The sequence below is a fragment of the Lepidochelys olivacea genome (assembly GCF_965140295.1).
Source record: "Lepidochelys olivacea isolate rLepOli2 genome assembly, chromosome: 10".
NCBI classification, from domain to species: Eukaryota; Metazoa; Chordata; order Testudines; family Cheloniidae; genus Lepidochelys; species Lepidochelys olivacea.
In genome coordinates, this window is record NC_140420.1 from 8273748 (window position 1) to 8288727 (window position 14980).

General features: G+C 46.7%; 1 protein-coding gene across 3 annotated transcripts in view; it reads right to left on the minus strand.

The window, feature by feature from the left end:
• The window catches only part of MPRIP (myosin phosphatase Rho interacting protein), a 170738-nt gene that overhangs the window by 37636 nt on the left and 118122 nt on the right, over positions 1–14980 (minus strand). For all 3 annotated transcript variants that reach the window (XM_084641400.1, XM_084641401.1, XM_084641399.1), the window contains exons 8-11: positions 10358–10499; positions 9588–9704; positions 3318–3374; positions 321–389 (exon numbers count right to left, since the gene is read on the minus strand). In XM_084641400.1, the coding sequence (XP_084497526.1) occupies positions 321–389; positions 3318–3374; positions 9588–9704; positions 10358–10499 (385 nt within the window). The remainder of the gene's footprint in view (positions 1–320; positions 390–3317; positions 3375–9587; positions 9705–10357; positions 10500–14980) is intronic.

The window sequence follows — 14980 nt, forward strand, 5'->3', positions numbered from 1 at the left end:
GAAGAGACGTGGCTTTGATCTGGGGTTGCACCAAGCTCTGCCTCTCATTGAATCCCTGAGGACTGGGAGCTTGAGAATGTGCACTGCTGGGGATGCTCTTGTTGCTGGAAGCATCCAATTAACTTCAAATGCACCCCCAGGCTTTCTGCTCTTCTAGCTCACTTGCGAGGCACAAACACAAATCCAAACAGGAACCTGAACTCCCACCCAGGACACAGCTGTGTTCATATGGAGAATTGTAGGAGCAATGCTGAAGTCATTTAGGACTTACCAGAGTCTGCAATGAATAGGGTTTAAACTCTGAGGAAAGAGACACCTACCTCCTCTGCCACGGAATCCCTGTAGTATCTCAGGCTCTGATCCGTCAGCACAAACCAGTGTTTCTTCCACTAGGAAACAAACAAGGCAGACCCTTTAACAAGCTGTTCCTTTCCCACGCCTGGGGCGGCTGCGGTATCACCTCACAGCTCACTAAGGTAAAGGTAGAACCGTTGACCACCCCCCTCTGTTGTATAAACAGCTGGGCAGACTGCAATGACCCGCTCTGTGCTCTGGTGGGACACTCAACCTCTCACAGCTGAAAGCCAGTAGAAAAATCAATGAGAGGGAGAGGGCTGCTGAGGTGAGTCAAGAACATGGCTTCCACCTATAGGATCCTCTCCTGTCTGAGTGGCGATGTTTGTTGAGCCAACAACAGTTTGAGCTGCAAAGGCTCCACCATCACTCAATGATAACACGTGGCCATGACCAGAAAAGTCATCACAAATATGTTGCATTCCTTGGACCTTCAGAGTCCTTCCTTTGCAGTTTACTGACAAGACACCATGTTTAATGACTGCATTCTTAGGCTCAGAAGGACGTGTTCTTCATGATTTATGAATTTGGACAGATAACATTCCTGTTTATTTCTGAAGCAGATAGGAATTGGGTGGTTTTCCCTTAACTAGGTTGTAAGTGACCCCTCTAGTGGCACTCCCTGTCTGTTTCAGAGGCCACCACAATCCTTGAGAGCAGCAATGTAGCTAGACCTTGCATTTTGCATGTAGTTAGTATCACAGTTATTTGGATCCCTCCCCACTGTGTTTGCAAGGGTCCTTCACATTACCTCTATTGTGTTAAGAGCAAAAAACTCACAATAATTTCCAAATATTTGCCCCTTGTTTTTGTCCATTTAAAGTAACGTACTGCTATTATTATTTATATTACTGTACTGCTTAGGAGCCCTAGTCATGAACCATGGGCCCCACTGCATTAGCTACTTCACAAAGCTTGAACAAATGGACAGCTCCAAAGAGCTTACACTTTACATAAGAACATGAGAACAGCCACACTGGGTCAGACCAATGGTCCATCTAGCCCAGCATCCTGTCTTCTGACAGTGGCCAATGCCAGGTGCCCCAGAGGGAATGAACAGAACAGGGTAATTTATCAAGTGGTCCACCCCCTTTCAATCAGTCCCAGCTTCTAAGAGTAACATAAAAATGGCCATACTGGGTCAGACCAATGATCCATGAGACAAGAGACAAAAGATGGATACAGAAAGGCATTTCTTTCAGAACTCGCATCCTAGCACTTCATTCGAAGTGTTGTAGCTAAAAATCAGGGTTTAATAACCATATTAATTTCCTTGACTTGCTGCCAGAGAGAGTCCAGTTCCCCCATCTAAGAGAACCAGATCAAACAGTTCTATGCTTTCCCTTGTAAGTGTTGCCTTTCAGTTACATGCACTAGTATTTCCAGCCCTGTTTGCATGGAAAGAGACATTTTCTGATGAGAACTGAACCCAGCCAAACCTGGATCTCATAGCTCGATTTGTAGTCTCCCTCCCTGCCCAAAAAAAAAAAAAAGAGCTGACTAAATTATGATTCCAGTCTGTAGTGCTGGGGATTAATAGAAAGGGCAGAGCTTGGATCTTCACGCAGCAGACTGAGATGCAATGGTGGCAGGCAGGAGAGCACTGCTAAACTGAATGCACTGGATGTGCAGAAAAGCAATGAACAAACTTGACATCATTTTTACAGTCCGTCGTTTTCCTGATGGCAGCGGCACTTTGAGGAGAGGATGGACTCCCCACCAATTCCCCAAGCTTCAGAATCTGTACCCTAGCCCCAGCTTACACAGTCCACATCACTCCCCCAGCCTCCCCGGCTGGGGAGGGAGTGGGGGCAGGGGGAAGACAGAGGGAAAATCAAGGGAGGGGATTATTTATAAATAGTAACATGAGCTCAGTCACAACCCAGTATCATCTGCCAGCCTTTAAGGCTGTGGGAGCTGAGCACTTAACCACAACCCCTGAGGGATGGAAGGAGAGGAAGGTGGGAAGCTGGTGCTTCCATTAGTGCCTTAATGGAGACATTCTGATTTAATCTAATTGCTCTCTCTCTCATTGTTCCCATGATTCTGAGGGCGCATGTTCTGCACCTGATTAGTGATTCTGAAGAGGTGGCTGTGACCACAAGGGAGATGAGGCCAAGAGAACCAATGGTGCAACCCCCGCTGACCTCAACTCCCTAGAAACCTGTTGAATGACATTCAGATGCAGGGGCCTGAATCCTCTGCAATGCAGAATGCCAGCCATTCCTGCCCCAAGTAGGCCCTGCTTATGTGGTGATGGTGGGGAGATAGGTAGAGCTCACCTAGCAATGGCTGCCTGGCCTGTGCCAGGCTGTAGATTTGACCGACTTCTCCCTGCACACTGCTCTGCCAAGATGCCTCCCCCCAGGTGTAAAACAGGGCAAATACAGATCTACCTTGCAGGGGCGGTACAAGTTTGTTACTGTGGGAAGGTGGAAAGCGCTATATAAATGCTGAGCACTGCACACGAATCATCTTAGGAGCCTGAAACGTGTGTGTCTCTCTCTCTCTCACTCACACACACACCCCCCCCCCCACACCCATACCTTTTCCCTTATTAACCTGTTCAGATCAGGAGTTCAGGCCCTCATAGTTCTACGGCAAGGTAGGAAGCTGAAAATGCACCAGCTCTGACGGGGGGAAATCTTGAGTCCTGTCCCAGGGGCTGGACAGGGTGGAAAGCCTTTTGAGTTCATCTTTAACGAAGAATCTGTCCTGCTCACAAATGAGCAGCCACACAGCTGCACCCCTTGGCCATTTATTTGGATTCTGGGTGTAGCCACAGCGCCATGTGCACAAACGCAGACAGACAACTGCACTGTGCCAGGCCACAGGGAAAAGGGACAGTCCTCTCTCCAAGGAGGCCATGTTACAGGTGGGCAAATGCCTGGTTACATACAAATGCTGACTGACCACAGCATCCAAGATGGTGGCTGAGAAAGAGCACGTCCCACTAGACTTACCTGTCCATCCTCGTATTGCTTCGTCAGCCATCCCTTCTTGAAGTTCAGCAGGTCAGGCTGCAAAGAGAGGAAAGAAGGAGACATTTAGATCTTTTCAAGGATTCAGATGAAGTGCTGGCTTCCAACTCTACCATGGAGAAATCCCTCAGCAATGGTTTATACAATATAATTAAGGCTATGATTTTGTCATGGACATTTTTAGTAAAAGTCAGGGACAGGTCACATGTAATAAACAAAAATTCACAAAAGCCGTGACCTGTCCCTGACTTTTACTAAAAATGTCTATGACAAAATGGGGAGGGAGGAGTGTCCAGCACCCTGCCCTGCTGTGGCTGGGAACTGTGGCCCCTGCCCACTGGGTGGGAGCTGCTGTGGCTGGGGAGATGCGGGGGGATTCTTCCCCAGGCCGGGGAGCTGCAAGGGTTCCCCTGCTACCTGCTCTGGGGGGTCCCTTTAACCCACAGGGACTAGGGAGCTCCGGGGGATGCCCCCGCCCGCGGACGCTGGAGAGATATGGGGGATTCTCCCCGCCTGCCCCACGGCGACTTGGATTCCCCCCCAGGCTGGGGAGGTCCAGAGGGAGCAACAGTGGGAACGCTGGGGTAGGCAAGGCTGCTGGCTTTTTAACCCAGCCTGTCTAGACAAGATGAAAGAGGCTGCTGCAAACAAGGCCTTGGTGTTTCAGAGATTAGGTATCACCTGGGCAGCCACGGTCATGCAGAAGGTATTTTGCAGGGGAACCCACGTGCCCTGCTGCCATTTCTTACAGAGTCCCCTTCATAACAAAGAACAGCTAGTAAGAAGAGAGGTAAGGAAAAGCTGTCAAGTTCCCAAGCTTGCTGGCTGGAGAAGTTATTCTCTGTTCCCCAATTCCTCAGACATACAGCAGCACAAGGAGCCACTGACTAGCCAGGTGTTTTAATGGTGACTGCACAGCTGTCCTACTTCCTCCTCCAAGGCACGCAAAGCGTACAAGACTGAGTGCAGCAGTGCCTGGGCAGGGAGGAGTCATCAAAACAGAGAGCAAAAAAATAAGCCAAGGAAACTGGCCAGGAGAGGGTGGGAATCAGATGTGAGACAGATGGAAATTCATCAGCTCTCCAGGGGAAAGCAAGCAGATGGGAGGTCTCCAAATGGAGACTAGTTGTGCAAAGCTCAGCATCATCGCAGACACTGACCAGCTAGCGCGGTCCAATCAGGCTTCAGTTTCAGGTTTGGCAATCCAATCAGATAAAGTTTTTAAGGCCCAGCTTGACAAAGCCCTGGCTGGGATGATTTAGTTGGGGTTGGTCCTGCTTTGAGCAGGGCATTGGACTAGATGAACTCCTGAGGTCTCTGCCAACCCTAATCTTCTATAATTCTAAAGTTCCCATAAGCAAGAAAACAGCCCCGTGGCTAGAAGAGCAGGAGCCAGGTGCCTCCTGCTCAAGGATTCTTTGGACTTTTGCCACTAAAGTGTAAAAAGAAGGTTGCGGCGGTATCTATGCTGGTCCTTGCGCTGGCTGAGTAGGCAGAGATTGCGGGCAAGGGCGAAGTTCAGCAAAGTGCAAGTTTCCCCGACAGCAGCCACACACAGCCAGCAGAAACCTGCTCAAGAAGTTCCACTTCCACCCCCTCCCATCACCCAAGATCCAGCTTTTGCTTCACGCTGGCCAGACCCCATATAGTTAGTCTATGCTACTGGAGCAGGAAGATGACTGGGGGGATGAGGGGAGAGAAGATGCCGCCGACATGGAGACCAGCCTATTTATCCAGAACATCGTGTTGGGTTTCTCCATTGTTTCACACCGAAGTGGTGCCAGCTGTGGTCCCCGATATGCCCCCGGGAGGCAGGGAGAGGCAGAGTGTTGCCTTCCTTGTGCATACCAGGGTGCCATATTACTGCTCAACTCCAGGCGTTGCACACGAGCTTTTCATCCTTCGAGACTTGGGGAGCGACATCCATGGACTTCGCAGCTTTCACTGGTGTGACGGGGAAGGAGATTTTTCTCCAAAGCAAGCCAGGTTCTAAGGGCCCTGCTCTCCCCCCCGCCCCATTATTTTTTTTCATAGATTCATAGATTCATAGATATTTAGGTCAGAAGGGACCATTATGATCATCTAGTCTGACCTCCTGCACAATGCAGGCCACAGAATTTCACCCACCACTCCTAAAAAAGACCTCACACCTATATCTGTGCTATTGAAGTCCTCAAATTGTAGTTTGAAGACCTCAAGGAGCAGAGAATCCTCTAGCTCTTAGGTACCAAACCCTGGAGTCTGCTGGCACAATCAGAAAGCCCAGGCCTACCTTATCCTTGTGGCTCTTCATTAGTCTTCCATCCACAAAGCCTCCTTGCCCCCACTCCCTGCTTCTCTGCCTCTATTTATAAACTCTGCTTGGCATGGCTGGCAGCTGGCAATCACGTGGTACAGTGCGTATCAACATATGGCCGAGTTCCTATTTACGAGGCCATGAAATACCCTAGAGGTTTGCATGAAGGGAGTACCAGCATCTCATAACCCTATATGGAACCCTGGTCAGATTTCCTTATAAGTGGATTTAATAGTAGGCTGCACCTAAAAGAACAGCCTTTAACTCTGAAGAGGGGACTTTTCCACACAGGGGTGAGCTGAAAGTTTCTTATTTCGCATCCTGTTTATTGCATGTTAATGTAGGTGGTGGAAGTATTTTCCCTCCCTCGCTGATCAGCTCCTCCTTCAGCTTCAGCCTGCAGGCAAAATATAATCCTGTTTTTAGGACATCACAACCTGTTGTCATGAAAGTGACGGATGCCAAGCATTGCGGCTTTGAAACCTCACAGCAGGATCAAGTCAGAGATGCAGCTGGGAGCGGAGGAGGAGGAGGAGTAGGAGAGAAGCCAGGTTTAAATGAACCAGCACAAATCTATTGGCAATGGCAAAGGAAGCCGTGAACACAGGGGAAAGGAAATCTAAACAGAAATCTGTTAAATCCAGTTTGTCCCTCAATGTCCTTAAGCTGAAGGATACCCAGTTCAGCATCACAAAAACCAGGGGAATAATACCCGAACACTGCTCCAGAAACACTACAGAATCCGAAGAGGAGACAGCAAAGAGATTCACCAATGGCCAGGACCACCCTGCATTTGCAATAGCATGACCAGGTGGGATATGCCCACTGGACCCTAACAGATAATCCCTGTTGAAAAGGCAGCCTTGAATGCTGCATGGATTGGGCACAGGTAAGAGACTGTGCTGAGTATCCAGAGCTTCCAGAAACCAAGCTCACTAAGTTATGCGAGCTGCAGCATCTTTATTTTATGATTGGTTAACCTAATGAAAGAGCCCGGATTCTCTTGTGAGAGAAGGCGATGTTCTGATCATACCATCAGTGGTCCTGGTGAGCCACAGCCCCGCTGCAGGCAAAGACTACAGAAAAGAGCTTCATGATCACCCATGGAGAGATGGAGAGCTCTGTACTGCTACGAAGAAACTGTATTTTGGATCCACGTTCATTTGTTCCCAGCCAAGCATTTTGCAGAGGAAAGCAGAACTAGTGAAGATGTTACAGACTTTCGAGGGCAGAATACTTACTTGCTGAAAAAAATTGTAAAGGAAGGGCAGGGTCATCATTACAGAAAAATTCTGGGAGGGGCAAAGTTCTGTCAGCTTCTAGAACGCTGTGTGTGATTATATTATATCCAGAAACGTTGGATGGAGCATACAGAGCTATGAAAAGTCTGGGGTTGGGGGTGGGGTGGGGGTGGCAACTGCCACCCTGCACCATGACAAATGACATCCCTGGGGAACAATCTTCTATTAAAGCAGAATTAGATCCCTGCTTAGCAAACCTTCAAAGTCCACTAGAGCTCTTAGTTTAAACTTAGTGAAACTAAGGATTTAAAAGCCACAGTAGCAAGAAGATGCTGTTAAGTTGCCTCATCAGTAACAGAACCATATTTCAAGGCAGAAGAAGGGGTTTCATTGAAACATTGACCCAGAACGACAGAAGACAACAGAGCTTTTTAACCGTCAGCTGGTAGTGAGCCTCCAGCCAAATGAACAGACAAGCACTAGCTTGGCTCAAGCTAGCATGCTAACAAATACCAGCATGGGTGTTGTGGCACGGGCAGAGCAGCTTAGGCTAGTCACCTGAGCTCAGACCCAGGCGGTTGGGTGGGCTGACCCTGGCAGCCAGCCTGAGCGGTCGCCTATGTCATAATGCTGCTAAATTTTAGCATGCCAGCTTGAGCGGAGCTAATGTGCGTCTGTCGCCCTGGGCTAGGAGGCTCACTCCCAGCTACAGGGTAGACATACCCTTAGGCAAATCTGTCACCGCACCTAGTGTTTGCTGTATGCCATGCACAGACATGTGGTGAGGGGGATCAGTGCCTTTGTACAAGGAACTAGAGCCAGAGCTTGAGAAGAGCCAGATGCTGGAACTAACAACTTGGTGGAACTAGAAGGTCCATGATGACCAGGTCAAATAGAGGGATGCACACAGACTGGGGGACAAAGAGACAGACGAAATATGGACCTGAGAGGGACCCAAGGACTCGACCCCAGTGCTTCATCCACACATGAATGATCCTCCACAAACCAAAGAAACCCTGACAACAAAGGTGAAGTGGGTGAATGCAACCCTTAGCCTGTGTCTGAGAAGAAAGACTTGCCTGATAATAAATGTCCCAGTCCCATAGGACTAGCCAAGTCTTCAGGGGAAACTTGGAATCACAAAGTTATAAAACAGGGGGAGAAAAACAAGTGAGTGAATGAGGTTGGTAACAGAATTGTTCAACTTCTGTTACTTTAACAGCAGGAGTTGCAAAATAAAGGGATAAGGGGTGCAGGGAAATAGTGCATATCCTGCTAATTGGACTACGTAATTCCTTGCCTTAACTAAATGGTTAACACAAAGTCACACTTCTTGAATTGCGCGAATACTAAGTAACTTGGGAACAGCGCTAACGGCATAAAAATAAAGAGCTTTTGTAGATGTACAAATCCTACAATAAAAACGGATATATAAATGCAATGCTTTGTGTGTGAGCGCGTGCTGGGTGGGCGTGCGTGTCTGTACACAAAGCTTGAACAAAAGCTGTTTGCAGACAAACATGTAGCACTTATTTAGAATGGCTCAGGGTCTTATGCCCAGAGCTGCATGCTCATTTATACCACCCACTAGCATACAACACTGAGTAGGTGGGAGGAGAGCACTGCTTGAAGTTATCTCATTTTGTTCTGCTAACCTTGTTTAAGTCTGGTTGGCATTTGAATCACAGAGAAATACAAAGCCTTACCAAAATTTTGTGTTGCAAAAATCATTATTTCTAAAACTTATGCTGTGCTCACATTGCTAAATAAAGACCTCTGTTGTCAAGGAATGCAGGCCTGTGAAGCGACTTTAAACATAAGGGGGTTGTGTTATTTCACAGCAAAGTAGAAGGAATAGAACTTCTGGGAAAGCTTTGTGTATTACTGCCCATCTTTAACATTGTTGATTGCAAGTGGAAGGAAGCTACGGATTTCAGTTTCCAAACTTTCCTCTCAAGCTTTCTTCCACTGATGTCTACTTTGCATAAATACACAAAGTAAAGATTTTAAGAATACTTCAGTGTTCATTTGTTAATTTTTCTTAATACACCAAGTCTGAGGTGTTGTTATCTGACTGCATGGGAGTGGTGAACTTGCAATTGATCTGATTCTGGAGCACTGAATGGGACCCAGGAAATTGTATTAACCTGCTGAAATGGTCTGAGTAAGCCACCTCAGATGGGAATGACAGTATGTGAAAACAAAAGAAGGGAGTGTTCCTTTCTGGTAATGGTTGGGCTGATTTGTCACCTTAAGCACATGGCACCTGCATGGCAAACCATAACATTCAGGTAACTGACTATTACACAGAAAAATTGTTTGCCAAATAGGGAAATGAGGAGCCAGTTCCCAGATCAGCTCTTGCATCTGCTCAATGCTCTTAGGAAAACGAACCCCTCCTCCAAGTCTCTGCCTCTCCACTGCCCTGGCAGGGAGATGGACTAGATAAATTATAGGCTCTCTTTTTTCCAGGTCTAGCTTCTAACATACTCTGGGCCAAATTCAGATTGGGTTCAAGTAAATTGAATTGCAGCTGTTTACACCAGATCTGCACTTGGCCCCTAGTCCACCGTGGGGGTTGAGAGCAATGGCAGAGGAGCTCTCACAAGGCTAACAGCTGAAAGAGATGGAGCGTTTCCATTCAACCAAGAACGCCATGCCAATGTCTTCATTCCCACATGCCAGTATTGAATGAAAAAAACCTTTTGGTCTCACCGTCATGGAGGACTCAGTGGATCTTCTATCCAGTGATTTTGCTCTACGGTGTGGAGACAAAGGGGAAGCTGAGACTTCCAGGATGGATCCTACTGCTGCAGTTTCAGAGGTGAAGTCCTGAAAACAGAATTAGCCCAGATTACCGCAACATCAACACAAAACAGCAACTCCCATCTCTCACAATGTCAAAGACCCAGTGGTGTACGTTTCTTAGACTCCATAATTAAAATTAATGAGCTCACACCATACTTTTCTTTGTGTGCTTTTAGAAGCATCTGGCCCTTCTGGACACAGAGTCCGAGGCATTAGACTGGCTCCAGTACATCTAAACTCACTTTAGGCTACAAGATTTTCAAGATCACATACTTCTATTAGTTAACTTCTTTTTATTAATACTTCATGTCATCTGCTGTGTTTTTTCTATGCCAGATCTGATGCCTCCCTTTCCTATCCCGGAGGAAGAGAGAGAGAAAGGTGATTTGTCTTCTGTTCTGATCCCACCACCGAAGCAAGGAGACTGAGCAGTGAGTGGCAAATCAGCGCTGCTCACTCGTGCTCGAGGCCTGCCCGCTGTGGTACATGCGCCCTCTGTCCCAAGACCTCTAGATTCTGTGCTCCATGCACAGAAATTGCCAGTTAGGACCTGAAGTCAAGGACAATCCTAGCTGTACTAGGAAGAGCACTAAATATAAGCTGCCAGCCAAAACCACATCCTCCAAGAACATAGGCAGGTGCCTTCATCCTACCTCAGAGAGAAACGAAAGGCTTACCCGTTTCCTGGGGAAAACCCTCTTCTCACTCCTGCCCTGACGTGTCTCGCTGGAAAGGGAGGGGCCTGCGGACGCATTGGTTTCCATATGCTCTGCATTCTCTATATCTAATGCCTCAAATTTTTCAATTACCTGGGACCGCCTGGAACAGAGAGAGAGAGGAAACCGGTGCCTGTTTAACGCAAAGCAGCGATTGTTTTGCGAGTCACTACAGAATCCCATAGAGCAAGAGGCTCTCCCAGGGTAGCGGCAACAAGGGTTACATCCTACAGAACTCTGAAAAGCTGCTCCTCTCGAAGCCTGTGCATTCATGCCTTTTTGTTCAAGTTCCCCCTTCATGCTGGAAAACATGGGGGATTCAAGTCAAAGAGCAGGTCTCAACTAGACAGGCAGGACTTTACCTGCAGGCTCTGAAGCCATAAGAAAAGATTACAGAACGCTTGACTTCCAGCCTAGGGGAACTACCTGCTTGTGTCAGGTCAAACTGGGATGAACTCTTTGCTGGTCATGTACTATAGAAAAGGGGCTCTCCTGGTCTCTGATACACACTCAGCCAGAGGTAGCAGATTTCATATGGAAAAATCTGACCTTTCACAGCTTCTGAGCTCCAAGTATGTTCCACCTCCACACCAAATTATTTTTAATATTATTAGTAGGGTCCGTTTGCCCTTCTTCTCCCCCCCCTAATATTTGCACATGATTTAATGCAACAGGGTCTCAATGATCTCCCCCCCCCATTCACAATGGCTAGTGGATTGTGCCACAGAGCTTTCCTGCCCTGGCACATTATTTTTAATCTTGAAAACATTTTCTAAACCAGCAATAACTATTTTTCCCAATGAGCCTTCCCCATTCGGCATCTTTGGTTCTGTGTTCATCCCTTCACTGTCCGACACTGCAGCAAACCAAGCCGTAGACCAGCGTTGCCCTGAGAACGTTTACAGATGTAGAGAGGAACATTCTCAGAGTACAAAGGAAAAAGGATATTTTCTGGTAGCCCCAATATAAACAGTAGGGCCCTGACCCTGCAAAGATTCACCCACATGCTTAATGCTATGCTCTGTGAGTAATCACATACACTTTTAGTAGGACTATTCACAATGCATAAATTAAGTGCATGTGTACATTTTTGTAGGGTTAGTGCACTGGTCATCAGAGTGCTGCTCCTGTCCTTGTCTGCAAACATCAAAAGCTATTACTGCAGTAACATGGCATACTGGTCATTTCAAAAGGGTCCTCTTTGTCTAAACCACTCTGCATATCCTGTATGGAAGGAGGTTATTTGCTGCAACACTGACCAATCTTCAACTGCAGTACTAAGCAGCAGAGCCTCTCATACAAGACACTGGTCACCCCTTGCTCTAATAGCAGAGAGGGGACAACTCTTATTTTATTTTTTTTTTTATATATATATTTTGAGGGGGATGGGCAAGGAACCAACCCAAAACATCTCCCTAAGCCCAAACCACAAGCCTTCTGAGGTTGGGAGAACTGCCCACTTTTGCAGCTGGGATCAGCAGCACGCTAGTATGTCATGCCCGACCCCATAACGGGAACTACTGGAATTCTCAAAGAGGCCTGGTAGTGAGAGATTTTTTAGAACAATTTTGTACAGCCAAGAGGTTCAGATAAGGATCAATCTCTGGGCTTTTATCTGAGACTAGGAACCTTTTTAGAGATTCACCCATCACTAGCACATGCAACAGAGGAGCCCAAGCTGCAAAATTTGGACCCTGATTTTGAACCTTGCTAAAAGTTCAATGCATTGGAAAGATGAGGCCACATCACAATATCTGGATCCAAATTGGGCTTAAATTCTTAATCATAAGGTTTAGAAGTGTTTGAATCTGAGTTTAGCTCATGTTCATCTCCAACATATGTATTTAAAAAACAAAAAAACCAAAAACGCATCATCAAACAGCAGCCAATTCAGGAGAAATAAGTTGTTTAGTTACCAAAAAAATATTTTCCATTCTTCTCTTAAAAGGGAAATTGTGAGGTCAGTTAGGGTTTTACAAATTTTTACCAAATTTCATAAAGTAAAATATGGCTTAAACATAAACTTTCTCTTGCGGTGTTTGCAATCCCAACAATGCAGCACAGAACTAGACCATAAGAACCAGACAGCGAAATCAACTAGAAACAAGAGTTTACTAGGTCTGCATTCACTGGAAAAGATAAAGAAAGTGCAAAACGTAGACAACATCAGTAAGGACAGTCTTAAATCAATCAAATTTTAGAAATAGCTCACTCCATTTGAACCATCTAAGGCCCCAATCCTGAAAGCTGCAGGCTAGAACCCTGCGCCCTTGTAGAGACCAATTAAAGCCCCACATAGGTGCAGAGGTACACTCATACAATGCAGCCTGCAGGATTGGGGCCTAATCTTTAGTAAAACAGGTAAGGGGAATTTCTTTGCATACTTGATTTTTAACCCAACAGTGCCCCTTTCACCAGCCCAGCCTTCTCTCTCGGACTCAGTTTAGCATGGAATAAGAGACCCATAAATTAACACTGTCTCTTCCCTTTCAGGTGAAGTTCTGAAGAAAATTAAAAACAAAACCAAAAAACCAAAAGCAAGTTGATTTCTCATGAAAGGGGCTGCACCATCGAGTTGTCTACGGCTTGAGATTGAGATGAGATGGTAGCGAAGCAGGCGGAATAAAGGACACGTCACACAGCAACACAGGAGGAGGAGGTGGAGAGCAACAAGACCTGGAAGAAAACAAGGCTGGAAAATGAATGAACAGAAAAGGAAATATATATCTATATCTCTCTATATAAATAAATCAAAGCAAAATCATCCCAAGAATTCATTACCAAAGGTGGGGGGGAAGGAGAATCATAGCAACCAAATCAAAGCACCCAGTGTTATCATCATTAGATTGCTCCCTCCATTGGTTAAATATTTCAAGACAGGTATTGCAGTGGCTGACAAAGACACAGTGAGTGTGTGAGAGAGCTGAGATTAATCCATTCTCTGTTATCCCATGCGGATGACAGCTACACATGGGCACCTGAGAGAGAACCTGCCCCTACGAACATCGGCTCCAAACTTCAAAGAAGATATGAAGTATTTAAAGAGATGTGGTGTCATTCAGTACTCTCTCAACTCTTAAGCTAGTCCTAGGGAGCTCATCTTCCATGCAAGCTATTAATCTGCTCCAGGCCACTGAACACAAGCCACAGAATTGAGTTAAAGTAAAGGGGGAGCTACAAAGACTGACAACAAAATCTATAATTAAAATGATTTTCTTTGATGGGGAAGAGTTTTGTTGTATTCATTTATTATTTAGCTGCATGAGAGATTGTAAGAGTGTTTCAGAGAGACAGGAAAGGGAATTACCCCAAGGGATGCACAACATTAGAGGACTGTTACAAGGAAAAAAATAAATAAAATGAAAGGAAGGAGTGAGTAACCTCTGTTTACAAAGCAAAGGTGTAATGCATTGGGGTTGCAGGGGGACGACACTCACTTCTAAGACTCAAAGACACAGAGAAGGTGTCTGAGAGAAATCCATCAGTACAATTTGTCTGCAATTTCAGGGCAGCTCTGTGATTTACTGAAAATAGGGAGAAATATTTCAGCAAACATGTAACTATGATTCCATAGCAGGTCCCAATTCCTGTAATCAGAGGAGGGTAGAATTTAGGACATGGGTCATGTCTACACTACCAACTTAAGCCAACCTATATTAGGTCAACTTACAGCCACCACAGTAACTACTGTGGTGGTTCATGTCCACACAACTGCGCATCCTCACCAGGAGTGCTTCCACCAACTTACGAGGGGCAGTGTGGGGGGCCAAGAGCCCGAGCTCACAGCTCCATGTGCAGCTCCCCGCCAGGAGCTAGGCTGACCCCTCTGGGCTCTTGGCTCCCTGCTCTGCGCTTGAAGCCGGAGAGCTGCCGGGTTCCCTGCAGGGAGCCGTGAGCCTCGGTGCAGCCAGGGAGCCCGGTCGGCAGCCCGGCTGGGAGTGGGGAGCCCCCCACCCATCCCCAGGTGACAGCCTGAGCTGTGAGCCAGGCTTTCTTGTCAATTTCACACTCCAGCAGGAAGCCATGAAATGGAAAAGAACGACAGCCAACAGACGATGTAAGTAACCCACTGTGTCTACATGGACACTGCGTCACCCTAACTACACCGACATAAGCCCTACGCCTCTTGTGAAGGTTGGAGTTATGATATCAGTGTAGGAGAGCACTTACGTTGGTGGGAGCAAGGCTGTAGTGTGGACACTGACATAATTAGGTCAACATAAGTGCCTTACGTCAACCTAACTCTATACTGCAGACCAGGCCTCAGTAAGAAGAATCTCCTTTAAAACCCTGCAGGTTATAAGCAAGCATGGGCAAACACCAATCAATCAGAGGGCCTCAAAGCTCTGCAGAGATCAGCACTGAGTAGCAGTGGAATGTGCTATCATTACTAACATGACACGCACTATACAGAGAGTGAATGCCACATGAAACTCCCAGCTACAGACAAGTGCCCACATCACGGTTTCAGAGGATACTGTGGTAACCCAAGGAGCAGAGCTTGTGTGGTTAGTCATCACATCTGAATTCCAGTTACCTTTAAGCCTTCTCTCGCTAGATGGCAGTAAGATTTTTGCTAGATCA